General features: G+C 37.3%; 1 protein-coding gene across 1 annotated transcript; it reads left to right on the forward strand.

Moving 5' to 3' along the window:
• Positions 1 to 1,697: 1,697 nt before the first annotated feature.
• On the forward strand, positions 1,698 to 21,795 carry LOC139686702 (uncharacterized). Its single transcript, XM_071583737.1, has 4 exons — positions 1,698 to 2,094; positions 6,845 to 7,053; positions 12,594 to 12,896; positions 21,137 to 21,795. Exons 1-4 carry the CDS (start codon positions 1,698 to 1,700, stop codon positions 21,251 to 21,253), a joined length of 1,026 nt encoding a protein of 341 aa, XP_071439838.1. The 3' UTR covers positions 21,254 to 21,795.
• Positions 21,796 to 23,725: the final 1,930 nt, after the last annotated feature.

Here is a 23,725-nt window from a genome sequence, read left to right on the forward strand (position 1 = left end):
CGAAAAGCGGAGTCAGACTTTACAAAATTCAATCCTGCTTGAAAAAGCATTAAAAAATCAGTATGGCGTGGTAGGTTAGAAAGCTTCGAATAAAGACCAAGGGGTTCCTGGTTCAAATCCTGGGAGTTGCCTTAGGTCAACATTATATATAATTCTGTCGACAAGGTATTCTGGCTACTCAAAATTTTGTGAGAATCCATATGATGAAAGTCTCCCTCTTGTCCTGACGTATGGGTTTCACATATCGAAAGGAGTTGTACGATGTGATTTTTATCCTCACCTATCAAAACCAGCCTTTCCCGTAGATTACACTGAAAATATGTATAACAGTGATTTTTTGACACGAAAATGATGGAACTTAAATCTAACTTCTCTTTTATTACATTAGGATTTATGATGAAAACTATTGCAACCGGTCATTGCTTAAAATAATTTAATTTGCGAGTAAGCGCTATGTGTGTACGTATACCCTTTTAATTGCATTTGTCGTTTAATGCTGAACATTATTTCGTCGAAGTCGGTTTTCATAATAATACAGGCACAACGTCTTTTTTGGGCGAGATTACAGGCCAACTTGTAGACTAGATAGTCCCTTCCTCCACCCAACCAGTATCATGGCAGTAAAGAAAAAAAAGTACTTGAACCATTTTAAGTAATATTTCAGGATCAGAGTAAGTGCAAGAATGATATTCGTTCGGCACGTAATATTTATTTTTCTAGTCCAGAAAAGGTCATTTTAACGGACTAAGATTAATTATTTTGACAAGAAAAATCGTGAATTTCATTCTACACAATACGTCCCTAAAGTGGAAAATATTTTCGTATTTTAATCCTTTCTCGCTATAAACACCGGTTGCAAATCTGTTGAGAAAAAGAACGTGTGAAACAATATTTACTAATCGTTCGTGATAAACGAAGAAAATTTTCGTGATTCTGGGCCATATCGGACTGTTTTCATGCAAAAATAATAGATACAGCAGCAAGCTTTTAATTTATGCAAATGGTCGACGGGGGGATTTATGACAGGCCCCCTCGCGTTATGCCCCAACATCCCCGTCACACCTCTCCCACCACTCTTTTCGCCAACGGGCTGCGGTTGAAAAAATTATTATTCCACAAACTCGTAATTTTGATCGAGCACCTCTCCACGCTCACGTCCTCGGATCCCTCCTCCCCGTTGCCTTCACGTCTCTCCCCCACATCCACACCACCCGCTCTATCCCACTTTTTTCCGCCCCGCACCGTCTCACGTCCGCCTCTTCCCCTCTCTGACCGTGAAAAAACTATTCAGGAGCGGTGGGTATTTCGCCCCGTTCTCTCTCCTCCCTCTCTCTAAAACCCCCTTCTTCTCCCTCCCTCAACCGACCGCTCTCATGCCGCTTTAACCCGCTCCAACAGGTGACTCCTGCGCTCCCCGCCCACCGACGACGTACTCACCGATGGCCACGGGGCCTCCCACGTCGTCCGAGCTGCGAACCTGCCTCTGCGGCACGGTCGTCAGTGGAAGGAAGTCCGCCGCAATCAGCAACACAATCGCTTCCACCGCCACGGCCTCCTCGGCTTCCTCCGGCGCCCTCGCGGGACACGTGGGCGGAGGAGGCGGCGGCGGGTGCGGCGACGGGACGTCATCCCACCTCCGGAACGCTCCCGGACCGCCCCAGGTCCCCCCCGCAGCCCCCGCCCCAGTCTCGAACGCCATGTCCGCCCCTTCCGCCATCTCCTCAGCTTCCATCTCCGTCGTGGCCCCCTCGGTGACACCGAGCGTGTCCAGTCAGAAATGCAGGATCTGCCGGACCAAGCCCAAGTTCCTTAGGGGCCAGAGGTCGCTTGATCTCACCACGACTGCCAACGCGTCGCCTCTGGCGAGCAAGCGGCCCGAGGCGGCAGCGAGTGTGTCCAACATCCCGAGCGGCGAAGCTTCCTCGCCCCTGAGTCCGCCGGACGACAGCGCAGCGCCCCAGAGCGGCAGCGGCCCGCCTCACCCCAGGACAATCTCGCAGCAGCCGCAGAGACCGGCGCCGACGCTCCGGGAGAGGCGGAGGGCAAGGAGCGCCGAGAGGTATGACGGGATACGGATCACCAGGACGGAGCGAGGTGAGTGGCATTCTTACTGGGTGGGAAAGTAAATTATATCTGTTAATTGTGAGCCGGTGCCGTCGATATTATTTTAGCAAAGTATGGCAGATTAGTACAATAAATGTCAACATTCCAATTGCCTGCTTACTAACAATAATTACTATTTAAGTGGTAAACACGTGAATAAGTAAGGCACTTTGAAGTATATATCGGCATTAATATTTCTTGAATTAATTCTAATCATACATTTCGTAAAATAGAGAAAATAAACTGCTTAGCACCTAGAGACCCACACAAGCCTCCCTTCAACCTGGGAAATGAGGATGATAAAAATTAATCGTTGGTCAATTCAATAGTGATTTGATTATTTTAAAAATAATAACCAATGAGGATTTTAACTTAAGAACTACTAAATATTTCTGTATCTAATGGAAATTACTTTTTGAGCAATGAGTTCCAGCTGTCAGTATAATATCGGTATTGAGGTAAAGGAGCAGTCATACCTATTTCATACGAGCATATATATTCCTAGTAATATGAACCTTCTATGGTGCATCAGAATTATACTGTGAGACCACAGGTAGGACATGGAAAAAACATACGTCAAACCAGTCAAATGGGTGACACCTCATGCAACTACTCAGGCGGGCTATTGGTTCCCACGCCCGTTTTGATTTGAAATAGACACATACTTAAAAACTTAAATTGCAGAATAGTAGTGACTATCACATAACGTACGTGACCCTGTTGACACGAGATGGGCTGAATCTCATTCAAGGTGATTGTCAAACTGCCGCGGCTTTTCAAATCTTTCATACGATGGTACGCCAAACCTATCACTTTATCGACCATAGAATTGTCTTTGATTTGAATCAATAAAGCAAGCTGTACTTAACATACCCTATTAGTGCTCCACTTGTTAGATATGGTAGATATTACATTTTCACAAGGATTTATTCTCTGCGTCCATCTTTTTGTCGTCCTACTATCTGTAACCCCCTCCAAACATATACATCATACACCCTTCTACTTCTACTGTACTTAGCTGCTTCCACGTACTTCATGGAGTGTGATGTAATGCATGAAGAAGAGAAAGTTTCCTACTCGTATTTCATTGGCATGTGTCTTGTTTATCATTCAAATTTAGGTAACTCTTTCACTGTTACTTCATACTCTCAGGAATATTACCCTTTTCACGAATCATCAAATTTCATCCCCCTTGTCATCATTTGGACGTGTTCCAATGCACCAATTTCAGAGTGTAAAAATGATTCGCCTTGACCGGGATTCGAACCCGGATCTCTCGATTTCCCGCCGAGTGCTTTAGCCATTTAAGCTATCGAGGCATCCTTTTAAACTCTGGACTTTGGATGTGAGTTAGTTTGTTGATTTTCTCTTAATTAAACGTGTTTTTAATTTACACGAATAATTTTAGAATAAAATGATTTGTCATTCATTGATTTTTATCATTAGGTGGCAAAGGCAGGTATTAGATTTGCTCAATAACTGTGATATTAATCAATATATTGCTCATCAATCACGCGAGAAAGAGCTGCCCGCAGTCCCTGAAAAAGATAATCATGAAATTCTGAGTTTATAAATCTCTCCCTCCCTATGCCCAAAATCCCTTTGACTTAGGAAAGCTGAGGGGGTTGATTGCATGTTTTATTGCCATTTATCCATGTGAATATGAAATGATATAATTTTTAAACATGGCGGCTTTCCTATCTCTGAAACGCTTATCTTGGTTTAATTTCTGTGGCCTAATATTCTGTTTTGTAGAATGATTGCGAAGTATTGGGATGGAGTAAGGACTATTTCATAATGTAAGTATGTCCTCCGTTTTACTACCCAAGTCCACATCAAAGCATATTATCACTCTATATACTTCCAGTGAGTGCGTCATACAGGTGCCTCATAGCCAAAAAAATAATCTACTAACAAAAGAGTTCGTCCATTAGGTAACATCAGGTTTGTAAACTTCAGCCAACAGTTGGATTACCTATTTGTCAATGTCTGCATATGTAAACTTTGAATCCGTTGGCTGTATATGTACATGATGAGTATTAATATGCCTTGAACAGTCTCGTTATTCATGACAAAACAACAGTAAATGCAAACTCGTTGGAGAAATATCGCGATGCGGGGGTTTTACTAGTAAGGCAAGTGCCTAATAACTCCATCATTACCTTTCTTGTATATAAATTTTATATTTTCATTATATTTATTCTTTCCAAATCAATGACTCTTCCGTTTAAACCGCTACAATATCCCAGTGTTTCCCGGACTTATCAATGATTTTTTTAATTAAATGAAGAATACAAGGTATCTTTCCACTGTCCTTTATTCGCGTACTTGTATTCTTCATTTAATTAAAATGAATTTCCACAAGGTTGAGCCGGGAAGAATTTAATGTTTTTTTTATTTTCAATGTATCTTTCAATTTCTGGTGGAAATGCGATTATAGTTTTTTAACAAACTCAGTAAAGATTCTTGCTTACTTATCGAACTTTCTGAAAATTATAACTTAGATAACTTTAATCTGAGGATAAAGCATAAATAACACGTCATATAAGATTTTATTTACATTTATTCTAACAGGTATCATCGTCATAATGGCGTCCTGGAGGAATTGATAATTTTAAAAGATTTCTACGGACACTCTAGAGTGGTTATCTTTGATATCAAGTGAAATAATAAAATGCAAACTGGAATGATCCATTTATTCTTAATCATATATTTTTCCCTGGAACTTCAGTATAAGAAATAGTTTAAGAAAAAATGAATATGTTCTCCTGCAAAAAAATATTCAAATGCTGCTTCCTTTTATGCATCTGACGAACTAAGCATAAGGGCCTTGACTAACCCAAACACTCACAGTATAATACTACCAAAACCCATAACAGATGATTTTATTGCACCTGACACTGCGTTATTTAAAATCATGTTTACTTCCCTTGTGAACACATTTTGAGCATACTACCTTGATCAAAAAGTTCCCGGAATAACCACCGTGTGGCGCTCCCATCGTTCCGATTTGAGTTCTGTTTTTTTGTTAAATTGGTACATCTGTTGTTGATATTCCCTTTAAATCTTAGTGTCATAACTTGACATTTGCAAAAGTTACGTAGCCAAGAGTACATCTATCTCTGTGTGTGTTGGCGATTTTTTACAATTGCAGAAATGGATTTAAATTTGCAACAACGAACTTGTATTAAATTTTGCGTAAAAAACGGATTTAGTGGCGCACGGACGTTGGAAATGTTGGAAAAGTGTTTCGGCAACGATTCTCTAAAAAAAACGGTCGTTTACCAGTGGCACGAGCGGTTCAGAAGTGGTCGTGAGTCAATCGAAGATGATGAACGCAGTGGCAGACCATCGACATCGACACAAGTCGGTGAAAAAATTGATAAAGTAAAAGAAATGTTGGTCAATAACCGCAAATTAACCATCAGAGAAATAGCGGAGGACTTGAACATTGCCTATGGATCCGCCCAAGACATTGTGGTTAATGATTTGGGTTTCCGTCGTGTAGCAGCAGAGTTGGTGCCAAAAGACCTCAATTTCATGCAAAAAAGAGACCGTGTTGACGTCGCAAAAGACATGATTTGCGAGGCTGAATCCGATCCCACATTCATCAAAAGGATCATTACTGGAGACGAGACGTGGGTTTATGAGTACGACACGCAATCCAGACATCAGGCAAGTGAATGGCGTTCACCAAATGAGCCGAGACCAAAAAAACCACGTCGTTTTCAGTCAAAAAAGAAGGCAATGCTGACGGTTTTCATGGATTACAACGGTGTAGTGCATCATGAATTTTTGCCAGAAGGCCAGACAGTAAACAAAGAGTATTATTTGGGCGTTATGAGACGTTTGCGTGAAGCAATTCGCCGAAAGAGACCAGAAATGTGGGCAGAAAACTCGTGGATTTTGCACCATGATAACGCACCGTCGCACAGTGCTATCATTATTCGTAATTTTTTGACGAAAAATGCAACAAATACCATCCAACAGCCACCGAATTCACCTGATTTGGCTCCCTGTGACTTCTTTCTGTTCAATCGAGTTAAAAAACCATTACGGGGAACGCGTTTTAGCAGCCGAGAGGAAGTAATGGAAAAATCGCAGGAAGCACTGATGGACATACCGAAAACCGAATATAAAAAATGTTTCGAGGATTGGATCAAGCGCTGGCATAAGTGTGTTGCAGTCGATGGGGATTACTTTGAAGGGGACAATATAGATTTAGATGAATAAACATGTATTTTTAATTTTCTGAATAAATTCCGGGAAATTTTTGATCAAGGTAGTATAGTAAATATCTAAAAGTTTCCGTGACAAAGGTTTCAAATGAATATTTTTATTTACCTATAATCTCTTCCATTTAGGTATTAATTGTTATTGATAGATGAATTTATATATTTACAATATATAAATTGGGGATACCATTGCTTGATTTAATATTCATTTCCTTAACATTTGAGGATTAAAAAAATAGTTTACCTTCCTTCCTTTTGATCCGAAATAAATTGTCCGAATAATTACCAACGATAGTTTTATTCATCACTAAACCTTAACTATATCATGCTTACTCTTTTAAAATGAGAGAAAAAGTTCTCTTGTCGACATAAATATGCAACCCCATCCTCAAGTCAATTATAAACTAATAATAAATTATATTATAAACTAATTATGTGATAAAATTTTGTGATTTCGCAAATATTCAACATGTATTTATCATATATTTATCTGTACATATGTGAAGGAACTTCAGCGATTCCGCGCCAATCATCTGTTCAGCCAATATCTGGGACCAACCCTAGCAGCGGCGGAGGCAGTGGAATCCGTCGACATGATCAACCGCCCGAATATTCGTCAACGGAACCCCTTTCATTGCCGCTACTCAACTCCTATCACAACATACCACCACCTACACATTCACCGCCGCCATCATACGAAGCTGCAATGAGCAAGGTCGGTATCTTAGTAAACTAGAATGAATGAATGTCGGTCGTGTTTCTCGTGAGTGTGTGTGTGCAGTATGTAAGTATGGGTCCCCTATAAGAGATGGCAGGGCATTTTGGCACAAGGCTCGAGTAAAGGGGGTTATTCTAAAGAATTGGGAAAAGATCTTCAAATAATTTTGTCATATTATGTATTCCGAGGAAGAAGATAATGCAGTGGTTCGATAGATTGATTTAGGGCGTGGCGTGTATGGGGAAGGTGAAGGGATGATGTGGCGATAAAAAAGGGAAGTTGGTTAGTCACGTCTAAGGAGGGAGGCTTTGAGATTATCTACATGAAGGACGAGTGATGAATAATTATTCCAAATGTTTTGGGTACGGATCAAGGGATAATAGGGCATTGCGCGTTTATTGAGTGGGGGGGGGGTGGCAGCTATTTAAATGGAAGTAATGTTGGTGGTTTTTGGGCTAACAATGTACTGGGGATATATATATACGTATATATATGTATGTATATATATATATATATATATATATATATATATATATATATATATACGATTGTACGGAAAAACTCACACGAGCGGCGCAATAATGGGCTCACTTGAAGAAGGCCTCTGAGAGGGCCGAAAGCTCGAACAATTTACCTTGTGAGTGTCCTTTTAAATATTGCTATTCTATTCTATTTGTGTTATATTGTGTCAGCCCATTATATTATATATATGGGTCGCGGGTTCGATTCCCGGGTAAGGCACTCTGGGCACCTGCAGCTTCACCCAAGCTATGTGATTTTTCGGGTACCAGATTTCCTGGGAAACAATAACTGGCCCAGGGAAAGGAACTGGCCCCCATGCCTTATGTGTGAATTACACACGCCGTCGGGCTTAGTACTGGGTGAACTCTACCATCACCTACCCAACCGACCTTCGGGTTGATTATTGTGTTTATGGTTATATATATATATATATATATATATATATATATATATATATATATATATATATATATATATATATATATATACATATATAAGTTCTTTATCCTTTCGTACTGATTTATAGTGCGTAATATCAAAGTTATTTCCACAAATGTATTATGTAGGTAAGGACATAGATAGATAAATATATGAATTTTTCTTAAATGAACACAAAAAATATATGCTTGCAACCCCTTGGCTGGCAGGTAAATTAGAGCTTGTTCATCGGCAAACCTAACTGATTTTACGTATTCCCCTCCGACTCTCATTCCTACCTCCAGTTCTTCCCATGCCTCTTAATCATCTATTCCACATATACGTTGAAAAGCACTGGTGATACTGGACAAGCCTGCCTCACACGTCTTCCTAACACTATCCATTCGGACTCTTCGTTCCCCATTCGAACCTGTGCAGTCTGAGATATGTGAAGGTTGCGGATTAGCCTCCTTTCCCTCCAATCTAATCCTATTTTCTTCAATATACTCATTAGTTTTTCCCAATTCACTCTATCAAACGCTTTTTCGAAATCTACGAAACAGTCAAATACCTCCTGGTTGTGTTCTATATTCCTCTCGATTAATAATCTCATTACTGCAATGGCATCACGCGTACCTTTCCCCTTCCTAAACCCAAACTGATCATCCCCTAAGTAATCATTTGTCCTACTCTCTTTCCTTTTATTGATGAACCTGAGAACCACTTTAGCTGCGTGGGATATCAAACTTTATGTCCTGTAGTCCTCACATGATGTAGCCTTTACCTTTTTAAGAATAGGAACTATCCCTGACCTGACAAAGTCATCCGGCACCTTGCAACATTCTTCCCCGTCTGAGATACTCCAAATTCCGAAGCATGCCGCCCTCCACAATATTCTTGAATTTCATAATGGGCAATATAGAGAAAATGAGTCCTAGCAACTACGGAACTTGGCCCATTCGGCCGTGTGTCGTGACCTGCAGGGGGAGAGGCAAGGCTTCCAGGGTCGTCATCTCACGAAATCCTTGCGAAGCGAAAGCGACAGTAGCAGTGTAGAAGACAAAGAAGACGGCCATAGTTGATACAAGAGGGACTTTGAATGTTAAGACGATTTTGAGTGCATAAATGTTAGAAAATATAAAACGAGCAATGGAGAGAGGAAATATATGTAGATACTTGAGGTACGTATGTGCGAGGTGAAATGGGAGGATAGGGATAGGGATTGCTGGAGTGATAATTATGGAGTAATATACAGTGGAGGGTGAGAAAGCTAGCAAGGAGTGGATATAATATTGAATAAAAGGTAGAAAGAAGCGTAGTACACATAGATCAAGCGACTGATGGAATATCATTGATAGAAGTACGAGCGGAACCTGGTCATTGTTTACGTATTCATGCCACCCAGCAATCATTGAGAGGAAGAAGTTGATTGGGTATACAGTTAGTTAGAGAACATAATCGCGAGTGTTCCTGCAGCAAGCATTTGATTTAAATGGGGGATTGAATTGCGACGATAGGTGAAGGAGGAGATGGTAGCGGGGTATGGGACTACAGTTTAGAGAGGAGCAATGACCTCGGGGAGAAAGTAATGGAGTTTCGTAGGAGATAGAGGTTACTCATGACGAATACATGCTTTAGACGGCAGAAAAAGCGTGGATACACACGAAAATGCCTGGAGGATTAGGAAGTTATGAAAAAGACACTATTATGGTTAGAGACAGATTTAAGAACAGCGTGATTAATACGAGCAGCTTCTCGGAAGCAAATGTGGACTCAGACGGTAATTTATAAATAATTAAGTGTCGGGTCCGATTCAAAAAGATAAAACAGGGAACATGGTAAAATGGAATTTGGAAGCGTTAACATGAGCGACAAGGAAGGAATGTTTGCAGACGTTAAAGAAAATTATGAATGAGGAGAGGGAGCGGTGTACTATAGAGAAAAAAATAGATACAGAATAGGGGGATATCGAAAGGCACAAACAAAACTATAGGAAACCGTAAATAGGAAAAGGACTAAGAAATAATTGATTACGGATAAAATGATTAGACAGACGAAAGAAGGATGTGGAAGAAGTGCAGAAGTGATAAGGTAGAAAGAAATACAACGAATCAAATAATGAACTGAGGCTGATAACGAATAGAGCAAAAGAAGTATGACGGAAGATACAGTGCGAGGATATGGAAAGTACAAGTATACAGTACTTGTATACAGAGAAATGGTAAAAATGGCGCAATGCACAGGAAGTTAAAAGCACTTTCAGGAAGTAAAAATGGAAAGGTGTTGCAAGTAATGAAAGATATGTGTGGATAATTATTTATTGAACCAGAGATGATTCAAGAGACGTGGACAGAATATGTAGAGGAACTGTATGGCCAACGCATTAGACCGACAAGTTTAGACAGAAAGAGAATATGGCGTAGGTGAGCATAGCTTAGGTCCAGGCTTGATCGATAGTGAGATAGAAAGGGCATTAACGGGATTGTAATCAAATGAAGCCGACGAAGTAGACATCAATCCCGCAGAGCTACTTAAAAGTTTAGGAAAATTTGGGAGTAAGATTTTTATGGACAAATTCGTAGCATTATCGAGGGAGGGAAAAATGGCCGGAAGACTTCGTCATACAAGTCTTAGTCCCTCATCCAAAAAATGAAAAGGCTACCATATGTGAGGTCTACAAAATAATAAGCATGATTTTGCATGCCGCTTAAGTGGATCTGAGGGTCATCAGCAAGAGGGTGGAGAGCAGAGCATTGCTTACTCAGGGGATGATAATTTGGGCACAGGAAGGAGAGAGGCACGCGTGATGGCGTGACAGTAATGAGTCCACTAATAAATAGACAGGGAATACAATCAGGATGTATTTATTTTCCGTACATTTTGAGAAAGCATTTGATAGAGTGACTAGGGTACAGTTGAATAATGTGTTGCAGAAAATTACAGTTGATTGGAGGGTAGGAGACTTAGCCGGACATGTCCGGCTTGATGTATTGTTCATTGTCCGGACAGCTTGGACATGTCTCAGACTGCTCAGGTGCGACTGGGGGATGGAGAGTCCGGTCAGCGTGTACACATGTGGAGGAAATGGTTAAAGATGAATTGGAAGAACTGGAGATAGGAAAGGATGAGGGTGGAGAATTAATAATATCAGTCAGATCTGTTGATGATCAAGCTTAGCGTGTCAGTCAGCCAAAGGTTTACAAACTCTGCTGGGAAGTCAGTTGGATAGGTTTGGAATAAGTATTAATGCGAATAAGACAAAGGCTTTGTTGATCTCGAGAATTATAGACTAAGCTAGCTTTAAAATAGGATGGCAAAAACTAGAGCAAGTGGAACAGTTCCCGTATCTCGGCATTGTTTTGGACCAAAATGGTCAAAGTAGTAGAAACATACTCATAAGAAGAAGAATTGCAGTAAGAAAAGAAGATTTCACACGGAGAGGAGAATTGATGACAGGGACATTGTGCCATGATATTAAGTAAAGGCTTGTTAAAACTTTGATATGGAGCGTGGTTATGTATTACGCGGACACATGGTCGTTAAAGCAGAAAGATAGGCGTAAATTGGGGGCTTTTGAACTGTGATTTTGGAAAAGTATGTAGAAGGTGAATTGGACAGAAAGGAAATCAAATGAGGTAGTACTAGGTATGGTGAGGGAGGAGAGGGGTTTGTTGAGAGAAATCATAAGGAGACTAAGACCTTGGAGAGGGATTATCCTTATAATATTATTAATTGGCGATGGGACGTTGAACACTGTGACAGAGGGGAGAATGTTAGGCAAGTGTGAAAGGGGCAGGAATGTGATAAGAATATTGAATGGGAGGAAGGAAGTATGCAAAATTGAAGAGGGGCCTGTTGTAGTTTTGGATGCTTGGTTGTGTTTTGTTAGGAGAAGCAAGGACATTGTTGCAATACCGTTTGGTAGCTTGTGTTTATCCGCATCATACATTAACCGGTATATTACTGATAACAATATACACACATTTATATAGATTCTTTTCTGATTCCCGATATATAATAAATAAATCCATATATCCCAGGTATTTTCATTGGTCTTCCAAAAGCATTGATTTTTCACGCTATACTCACACTCTGAAATTCATTGGGAATCATTAAGTCGGCATTAGTTGATTTTTTGCAGTGTATTTATTTAGTTCTTATCTCAAAAATAAATATTATTGCATCTTTGACCGGTAGCCTTTTGCAAAATTAAGGAACAAAAACTTAGTGAAAGCCCTTTCAGTGTTTTCCTAAAATAAATCCAATATGAAATCATCATTCTTCGATCAAGTTCGCACAGATTACTACTCAGTGGTTGATTTATTCATTTGAAAATACCTTGATGTCATGACTGTCATCATTTGTTTCATGCAATACACCCTATTAAGTATTTCTTCCTCCTTCATTTTTTTCTCTACCATCGCCTCCATCAGACCAGCGTGTCTGAAAATACGCCCAATGATGTTATCTAGTTTTCTTGCTGAGTTACCGTGGCTTCTATTTCTCTCCAACTCTTTAATAAAGGGAACGGGAAAGTTCTCAGGTGCATCTGATTAAAAACAAAAAGTAAGACTTGTTTCGTTTCCGTCATTGAACAGAGTTTGCTGCCGCCCAGCTACGACGAGTATCTGGCTCAGAAAATGCAGGGTCTCGGCGGAATCGGCACCAGCAGTAGCAGTGGCCCTTCTTCCATGGCCCTCAGCCACTCTGGCGGCGGGGCGCCCTACGCGTGGAGATCGTGCGACCACCCCGGGGGCAACATAATGCCTCCCCCGCCCCCATTCCCTGTCACAACGCCCTCTCGCTTCCAACAGCAGAACATCTCCCGAGCCGTCGCCTCCTCGTACGAGCCGAATCAGGGGCAGCAAGGCCAGCATTGCTGCACGTGTTCGAAGTGTAAGGTAAGAAAAAGGTAATAACGGTTTTCTAAGATTCTCTCCGTCCATGGTTGCTGTATTTCCCTCGTCCTCGTCCAGCATCTACTAGTGATGGGTGTCCGAGGTCAGAGAAAAATTGAATAACTGACTCGAAAAATAATGCAAATTTCAAAGTACCTGTTCTCTTTAGAGGAAGGGATTGTAGATTCATTTTCTTGTCTTGGTCTGCCACAGCATCAGAAGTTAACGAAATTAAGTGCCAAAATATGATTAGAACATTAATCAATATACTATTTATCAGGAGCGTTTTACCAATTCAGGAAAATAAAAATTATAAATTTTCATTACACATACGTTTTCAAGTAAATTTCTCGATACCGCCTGTACCAAAACTAAAAGCACTTATCGATTATGGAAAATTTTCTGAATACTTTAATGATTAAATTAGCTTGTTTCATTATTTTCCATTCGAGTCATCTATCACACTTTTCTTGCTGAGTCTGCATCATACAGCACAGATAAAAGATGAGCCGTGAGTTGAGAACCAGGTTTTGGGATAAGTGGGAGTGGGTTGCCAGCAGGTTCAATTCCTTTGATAAATGTGGATGCAAACAGAAACAAAATAGAATAACTAAATCATATGTCTATACTATTTCATTTTTTCATTTATGTTTTGATTAGTTAGTTACCTTGCTATTTGCAATATTTTTCTTGTCAAGTGTTCAATTATATTATGTTCAAATATGCTAATGTTATAGCCTACAGGATTGATATTTTACTGTCTTTTGTTGAAAGAAGCATGAATTTTAGTGCTAACAGAATAACTGTTAATTCCAATGCTAATAAATCAATTGTGTAAGTAGGCATAAGGCAAAACTTCACTCTGCAGAACACCTAACTCATTATTTACCACTACAGTTGTATGCTCTAATAATCTCAAGCACATTCTAATTCCCTAAGAGCAGTTGCATTTCCACATTTCTAGAGCTCATTTATGCCTAAAACTCCATTACATATTAATCATTACTTCCCTATTCTAATTATGTATCATGCTATGCGAACTCACCCTATCATAATTTAACTAGTAATTTGATGCCAACAATAAGGTTTGCAGGATAAGAAAAATTATTATCCTCAAAATCATTATGAAAGAAGTTTTTCAAATCTAAAATTGGTCTTGTTTCTTCTAAAACTTTCCTAATTGTGCTAGGCTTGTGGTTTTGTTTCTCTCTATGCAATCAAACTCATTTTTACTTTAAAAATGCATAATAAATCTATCTATGTAAAAAACATACTGTATTAGTAGTTAATGAATAACAAAACTTTATCCACTCAATGCACATGGGTCATAGAAAAGCTAATAATTTGGACTCAGCCTATCTCAGAATCTCAGACCCTTGAAGGAGATGCATTCAATCGCATAATCAGAATAAATGGTTTAACAATATAATGACATGTTGTAGATAAAATGGCAAAAATGCTATCATTTAATGATAGTCATCTCCTGATCATTTGCTGATGAAATAATTCCTGAGAGTTGTTCAGCATCTTTTTTTCACAAAATTCAAATGACAGTACAGTCACATTAAACATAAAACTAGCTCTGTCCAGGTTACCAACTTGTTGATAGAAAGTAAGTTGGATAAAATCTACACTAGGGAACTAGTTGGGTGAAAAACATCAGAAAGGCACAAATGTAGCCTCCTCTATTAATTTGTAGAATATCACAATTTTTTTTTCTTTAAACTTGTCAACAACACCCTCTCTGAGCCATTCAAAGTCCAAGTAATTGAGTGAGTACTGAAGAGTCCATGTCAAAAAAGACAAAGTAATAATAACAAATTGTAAAGTAATGCAAAATCTTTTGCTTTCCTGGCGTATTTGCTAAATATATTCCTCTCAGCTCTTACACTAAGTTAGGCTCTCCATTTTGATGACTAAATAGCTCATCATCTTCAGGGCTATTGAATGCCATCTCACCAAAATGGTCCTCTATGCATGTGTACATTCCTCCTGAAATCAGATGTCTGTTTGCTGATTGATGCACCAACCAACTTTCATTTAGGCATCTCCTGATTGCTCACCAGTTTTTCCTGGCTTTATGCTGCTGTAGTTATTTGATAGCAACAATTCATTCATGCTGAATTTGCCATGATTAGGAAGTCATTCCTTCATATGGCCTAAAGTAATTCATCTTATATATCATGAAGTAAGTCATCTGAAAAATCTTCAGCGGTCCAATGTCTTTGGACAGACCAGCCTGGCTTTCGTCCAGAAGCAGACTCACCACAAGAGATATCCTGGATCACAATGCAAGAAAAGTAACAGCTATCCACTTGTACCTACAACAACTTTCTCAGCATTGAATGGGAAGAATATTGATCATGCTACTGCTGCCATGAGAAAAATCTTTCTAAATAAAGTGGTGAATGGTGAATATGGTGAGATAGAAGAAGTATTGGGCAGGTGCCCAATGGAAATGACTTCAACCTCCATGCCAGTCCTTAGTCGCTTGGTGATAGACATAACAGATGAGAGCATTGATGATCCTGTCTCAGTTCTTGCCAGGGATCTCAACTTTTTACCTATTCACAGAGTTAATTTATCTAAATAATCAAATATAATTAAATCCAAAATACAGTTACAAAAATTATATAGGTTCAAATAAAATTTCAAAGCATTTGTAATAAAGGAGAGTGTAGACTGAATATTATTTTTAATAATTATATAACCATTGGGAAACCAATCATTTTCTACATGCAAACTTATGGCTGACCAATCTACATTAACTTTAACTTTGCCAAGACTGACAGGTGCCTCTCTTCACTACATTGTAGGAAAAAAATGATTCATACACCTTGAGACCGATATACAGTTCATGTGATGTGGATGGTTGTTTGGTTCATACTCAGTAAGAAGGGCATTGTGTAACGTATGATTTGGAAGGCAGAGATTGGAGCAATACTCTGTGTGTGCTTGGTGTACCTTGATATCTCACCCTCTGTCAAGGCTTTATGCTATATTTCTTCCTAGCTTAGCTGCTATAGAATGGAGGGTTCACCCTATGATGGTGTAGAGTCAGATGTGGTATAGTAGGTGCCATTGAGCTGAATATTGGGGCAAAGGCATTATTTATACGTCCTTTGCTCTAATTCCTTTTATTGTTCATTTTAGGTGTAGCAGTTAAATTCTGCAGAAGGGGAAAATATCATAGAATTAGATGATCATAGCAAGAGAAATGTTTGTATAAGAATGTGGCAATAGCTGTCTCCACCTATGGACAGGTGAAAGGGAGAGTGCAAATACTGTTCTGTCAAGGATGATCAAACTCATGGTTACTTATGCTAAAATGCAAGGGCACACATACTGTAATGTGTAATGTCAGTGAATTTTGGTTCAAAATAATCAGGCATTTTACATCTTGCCCTTTATGAGATACATATGTGTTGACTAGTTGAAATGTAAAATTCAATAAAAATGAAATTGAGGCAGTATTTGATTCTTTTCAAGTGATCATTAAAATTGAATATCAAATTATGACAATGAAACTTTACTGGAGTGAAAATCGTTTTGAAAATCCATGACAAAATATGAGTTATCACAGGAAAGGTAACTTTAAAATGACCCCACTCATAAATGCAGCAATTCCTAAGTCAAACATATGGTAGCTCAGACATGTCCATCGATTTCATTGCAGAATTTAAAAAATTTTCAATAGATAATTCATTTAATTTTCTTGCTAGGTATTAAATTCCAGAGGACAAACTCTACAAATAATTCTACGGAAAACCAAATGCAGAAGTCAATTTGCCATTTCTCTTATTGCATTAATATATGATAAAGAATGATATATGAAAACCCTTTTACAAATGTACAAAAGATAGTGCCTTGATAATTATAAAATGTGTGAATAATACTGAAGATGCATCATTAATATAATTGTTGACCAAACCAAATTTATCAAAAATGAAAACTAAAAGTTTTATGGTAAACCTTGTCAAAACAGTCACCTTCTTCAGCTGCCTCATTTTTCAGGAAATACGCAATCTACATAATATATATGTACATATCTCAGACTGCTCAGGTGTGAACGGGGAACAGAAAGTCAGGATGGGCAGTGTTAGGAAGAGGTATAAGGCAGGGTTGCCCATTATCACCGGTGCCGTTCAAGGTTTATGTGGAGGAAATGATTAAAAAGGCTTGGGATGAACTGGAGATAGGAATGAAAGTCAGCAGGGAATTCATAAAATCAGTTAGGTTGGCTGAAGACCAAGTTTTAGTTTGTCAGTCAGCCAAGGGGTGGCAAGCATTGCTGAGTGAATTGGAAAGTCCATACGACCAAAAAGGAATGAGAATCAATATTAATAAAACCAAGGTTATGCGATCTTCCAGAAAGAAAAAGGCTGAGCTTAAATTAAATTAGGAGGACAAAAACTAGAGCAGCTAGAACAGTTTACGTACCTTGGAAGTGTTTTGGACCAACACGGTCAAAGTAGTTCGGGACGCAAGGAGAAGAATTGCAGTAAGCAAAGAGGCTTTCACAAGGAGGAGGGAGTTGATGGCAGGGATGTAAGAATGTTTAGTTAAGGAAGGATGTTTAGAAAAGACACCTTAAAACTTTGAAATGGAGTGTAGTTATATATGGGGTGGAAGCGTGGTCATTGAAGCAGGATGATAGAAGTAGATTGGAGGGTTTTGAAATGTGGGTGTGGGGAAGAATGGAGAAGGTGAAAGTGGCCGAAAGGAAAACGAATGAGGAAGTACTAGGAATTTTGGGCAAGGAGAGAGGTTTGTTGCGAGAAATCCTAAGGAGGCAGTAAAAATGGATGAAGGGCATATTGATCAGCAGTGGTATGTTAAAGGCTGTAATAGAGGGGAGAATGTTAGGCAAACGAGGAAAGGGCAGTAACAGGATATGGATGTTGGGAGGGATGAAGGGAGGAATAAAGTACATAGAGATGAAGAGGGTCTTGATGTATTGTAGAGTAGGTGGATGGATTATATTTTTTTAGGAGTCGCAAAATATTTAGTTGGTCGTTGTGTCCATCCAAAACCTACGTTAACTGGTAGATTACTTAAAAATAAAAATAGTATTTATTAGGTAAGGCAACAAAAATAGTTATGTAATTAGCTCAATGTTATATTCATATTGTTTTGCTACTCACCCATAAGTTGGAGTGACCACAATCATGTTCCTTTTAAATTGAGTGAAAATTGAAGCTAAACTATGGGTGAATAATAACAATATAAATGGCAAATATAATACACATTTTTTATATTCATTATGAAAATTCTACAGGAAAATCGACATGCATTGCATTTAACTAATTAATGATGATTACATGATGATATTTTTGTTTAGTTTATCAAGCAGGCAAACCAAAATTGAGCTTCATAAAATGTCTTTTACTTTTGAGAATTGCCCATTTAGTATTTTTTTTTAAGACTTCTATAAGCATGGTGATCTAAAGACCTGAGGTGCATTAGTTTATGATTAAATTATCCAAATAGATCTATTTATAAATACTTTATTATGGTAACAATTTCCACAACAGTTTAGCACATGCAGAATATTTCATTTCCCCTATCCCTAAAACAGTAGGTGGGTACACTGCCTATGATTTTTTTCCCAGCTTATATGTAAAATATATATATATATATATATATATATATATATATATATATATATATATATATATATATATATATATATATATATATATATATATATATATATATATATATATATATATATATATATATATATATATACACATATAAGCTGGGAACCTGCAGCTCCACCCAAGCTTTGGGTACCAGATCTTCCTGGGAAACCATAACTGGCACAGGGAAAGGAACTGGCCTCCCTACCCTGATGTGTGAATTTCACACGCCGTCGGGCTTAGTACTGGGGTACTGGGTGAACTCTACCGTCACCTACCAAACCGACCTTTGGGTTGATTAATGTGTTTATGGTTTTTTTTTATAAATATATTACAACATATTGCTGTCAATCCAATATTCTTGGCACTTCAGTCTGCATTCTCCTTGCCAATTCTTCTTGCTGGAATAAGTGATTCTCCAACCCCTGTTACTGGATGAAATTCAATATATAACCCAAAACCAAAAACAGTGCAACAAATTATAAGCTTATGGCATTATTCCTCTTGTTTTATAAGATAGAGCTCATTACATGGCAATTCAGAATCTGGTATTAAGATGGATTCCTTTGAGCAGGGAACCTTGCTCCCTTGGAAAATCTTTTAATAAAAAATGTCATGTTGCAGCATTCAGAGAGCAATTTTTACCATAATATATATGCAAGGGAACAGTAAAAAATATTCAGTTAGAAGCAATTACATCCACAAAACACTTGCTTTAAAGGATTTATCTTCATTTGTAGAGCATGAGTCTCTTCCACAGCCTAGAATGGGTCATAGGGAAAGGAGAGGAGTTCATTCATCATTTGTATTTCTTAAGTGTTGTTTTGACTAAATCCTGCCCACCCTATTATTTTTCTGAGCCTAAATTTGAAAATATCCAAAGAAGTTTTAATTAAAGTAGCTGTATTTACTAGCTCAAAAGAGCTGGAAATGCATCATTCAATTCTTCCTTAATGCTAGTATGATCAAATAATATATGTCATGCACAATTTCGGTAAGAACCTTCAAAGAGTAAGAAATTAATCCAGCATATCTTTCTAAGAAGCTAAATGGAGTATTGTTAATAAAAGAAAGTCAGAACATGATACTGATTTACTCTGGATTTTCAAAATGAATGCATTCAGGGTTCTTTTATGCTATCTTTTTGCAGGGCATGAATGAGATATGTATAGTAAAGACTGATCCAAGTTATAACATCAGCACGTGTTTTGTGTACCTTGTATTTGCCTCATAAAGGAAGACTTCTCTACACAGTCACCTTCCAGAGCTACACATTTCTCCCTAAGTTTCTTGACATTTTGAAGACTGCCATTTTAGAACTAAGCAGGTTGCATCAAAAACCATCATTCCACCACTCGAATGATGTCATTTTTTTAATCAAATCTCTTACCCTGCAATAGTTTTTTGGGCTCTGAGAATAAGAAAAAGTCACTTGAGGCAAGATCAGAAGAATCGGCTTGATGTAGCGAAATTTTCAAAGTCACTTCACTTTGACTGCTGGTCTCACCATGGTCACGATTACAGATCATGCCATGTTTGCTTCTGAAAAGAAGTCATTAGTCATGGAACCGGGTATGCTGAGGCCTTTGATATGTGCAGTTCTTCGTGAATCATTTTCTATACACTGTTGTAGCTAATTTAGTCTCACATATGATCATTTGGATGGTTCCTCTTTGGTCTAATAGGATAAAGTCCTCCGCTTCCTTCAATTTGGCAGCATTGTCTGTGAGCAATTGTCTTCCTTCTTGGATTGTCAGTGAGGCACATGCAGCAAGTTTGAAAATTCCTTTTCTATCAATCAATTGTGTTTTACGATCGGCTATCATTTCCTTAGACTGCGATCATTTCATCTTGGATTTGCCAGGCACTGTAACCTTTCTAATGAGGGAATTTAATCTCACTGTGAGCCTCCATCTTCTCCATGTTGTGAGTCACTTTAACCTACAGTTTCCTGAAACAAAACAAATCACAATCAATAGCTGTAATTTACAACATTATGTTCTCAAGGATCTATTGATACACAGAATAAATTATATTGAGATATCATATATTATTTCTTACTAATAGTTACTTAAAAACAATACTCCGACATATGAGTGGCCAGCAAGAGAATGAATGAAAAAGAATATGGGTAAAGAAAATAAAAAAATGATAGAAGTTTGGGGAAACAGAAATGAAATATAATCATTTTGATTGAGTCATTCTCAAATATTTCCTTTCCTTTATAATTTCTTTCATCAAAATTTCTTGAATACATAGGTTTAGATCTTCTTTTGATACTAATAAATAAAATGAAATACCAATCTCATTCAACATTTCTAAGGGTAATTAATCCTGGACACAATTCATATTTTTTCTTATTATAATTAAAAATCAAAATTCAGACTTTTGAACAAATAGAAGAAGGATGCAAAGACAACAGCTTAGAGAGCTTTCAAATTAAAACTACAGAGTTAAATCAGTAAGAAAATGCACACTTCAAGATTTCAACTGTCTAACACAAACCCATTATTCATGGAGCCATTTTATCTTATATGAATGTTAGGCAATTTAATATATCCTTTTTGTGTCTTATTTATTTAATCCCTTTTCCTTTTTCAGACACGGTATGGGTACTACGATGACAACAGCGGAAATGATGTACTATTCACATTGGAAACGCAAACAGCTATGCAAGGGATCCTCACAGATGATGTAGCTCTATGCTGCATGATGTGAAAAGCTCATTTACATCTGGAACTAAAATGCTACAGCACAATGTGAAAAGCTCATATTTAAAACTAAAATGACACTCCTTTGGACTTGATCTATTGAATGTTTTATAAGCATAATGTGATGATGGTAAGCTGATGCCATAAAAATGGCACAATATGATAAACCGATGCTAAATATTGGTAATGTTACTGCCAATATCATTCTTCAGCTCACAGCTTTGTGGAATGAGGTAATTGATGGAACAATCTGGAAAAATGAATCTTAAAAACTAAAGCTCATTATTCTTTTCTATGGATTTTAGATATTTGCATTAGAAAAAGAGGCATAGTAATTTATGTATAGCTGCATCACAAGAGCCTCAAATGCCAAAGATTGCATTTACTCCTAAATACATATTGCATATTATTTTACTGTATATCTTTAAAACATTTTTTTTAATGCTAGGGGATTGATAGAACACAAAGAAATATAGGTATCATAGAAAAGCTTATTTCTATGAGATGATTTCAATTTTAAAAGTAGAAATTTACTTTGAACATTGGTAAAATGAGGCCAATGATTCATGTCATTTGATGTAGTATTCCATTCCTCGAATTTTTGCTTGTTAACAATAGCTCATAGCAGAAAAGGTAATTTTTTATTAAAAATTAGTTTTATTTTAATGGGCTAAATGTATTCCTCACAGATTAAAATATGAAAAAGGTATTAAGAGTAAATGCAACAATGTGTTAACTATTTAGGGGCCAAGATTTCTTACTTAGGTTCCCTGAAATTCTTGGTAAATTATTGTTACTATATTTTAATGTCCGGATGTGAAATCTCCTCAGTGCATTACTAAGTGTTATTATGGTCCTCTGAGTGTTGTTGAATTCCTTAATTAAAATTATCCAAAACAATTGCAATGATAATTCGAATTATTTGCTTTAAAAATCAACACTATTAATTGGCATGCAGAAAGTAATGATTTGTCAATTATATATGAGAATGTTAAGGATATGTATTGTACATGAAAACGAGAAGGATTCGATTTCTATAGTGAGAGATAAGTACAAGTGAAATAATATTTTTGTGAAAGGACAATTATATATCTTGAAACAATTGTGAAACGGTGCTGGAATTGTATTGATAAGCCTAGCTGAACATGATACTTGATTGGTTCTAAAAATAATATTATCTTTTGGTTGTTTCTTCAATATTACTTTAATTTCAAAATTTGAACTTGATATAACTTCAGGACGTTTACCATCCTCCATGTTAAGCACAATAAATTTGGATTCATTGCACAGTTTAAAAGTGGTCTAGTGAGTCTGAAACAGATCATTGTCATCCTACAGTGTGGTCTCAAAAGTTGGGGTTCATAAAAAACTGTGAAATCTTCATTGTTATAGGTTCACTGCCGTCACTCATTTTCATTGTGTGGCAGCATCTGCAATGTTATGCATGATTTGTTTCATGTTTCATACCAAATAAAGCGATGATGCTCACATTTTTGCTACAACAGAGAGTATATGTTATTTAAGTAGGCTAATATTTCAAGGAAAAAGGTTTGTAAATATAAGTGCATAAATGAGTATCTGATAAGTGATGTGATTGTATGAATTATGTACTATCGACCAAAATGTTGCTAGAATGAAAGTCACTGATCATCATGAAGATGAAATGTTTTCATCACATTTTTTTTCTATCACTATAAATTTTGTTTTAGCCTACATAAATAACAAACCTTGATATGTCCAAAATTTTCAGTGGTTCCAAATTAATATAATGCTATAATCCATTGATAGTCTTTTCAGGAAACATATGAGTGTTGAAAGTGTGTATAAATAGTTCAGCAATATTTTGTAGTTTAACTGCAAGTTGTAATACCCTGACTGATATTTGTATTCTAACTATGATAAGTATAGACTAGTGCCATGCTGTTCAAAAACATTTTCAATGATTTTTTTCTTGATTATGAGGCATTACATTTTATGAGATAATGAAGTAGGCTTATACAAATTAATGTATCAACATTTTCAAGTATTTTGTTACCTATTTTGAAATTATTGATTGGATATCATAAATTAATTGATTGATAATAATTAATGAAAAAAAGGCTATTGGATTGACCTTGGTAACTATGCAGGAAATTCTGCAGTAATACTGAGCATCCATTTAAAGGTATATTGCTACAATAATGCAAATCTGGAAAATTCAAATGATTAATGTATTATTACTGTTACACAGGGTACCTACTTGTAAATTAAAGCAATGCTCATTAAGTCATGATAAGTGAGAAATTCAATTTACGGGTAGTAGCTAAATACATGAAGGATTGACAAAAGGGAGGGATATGAGAAATGGATGATTTATGAGCCAAAAAGTATTGTTTAAAAAAACCTCATGCTTATGTTAATTTCTGTTAAATTAATAAAAATCAATAAACAAAATGTAGGGCTTAAACATGGCAGTGATTGTGCCGTGCACTACTACCTT

The sequence above is a fragment of the Hetaerina americana genome, unplaced genomic scaffold (assembly GCF_022747635.1).
Source record: "Hetaerina americana unplaced genomic scaffold, ioHetAmer1.1.p SCAF_1, whole genome shotgun sequence".
NCBI lineage: Eukaryota > Metazoa > Arthropoda > Insecta > Odonata > Calopterygidae > Hetaerina > Hetaerina americana.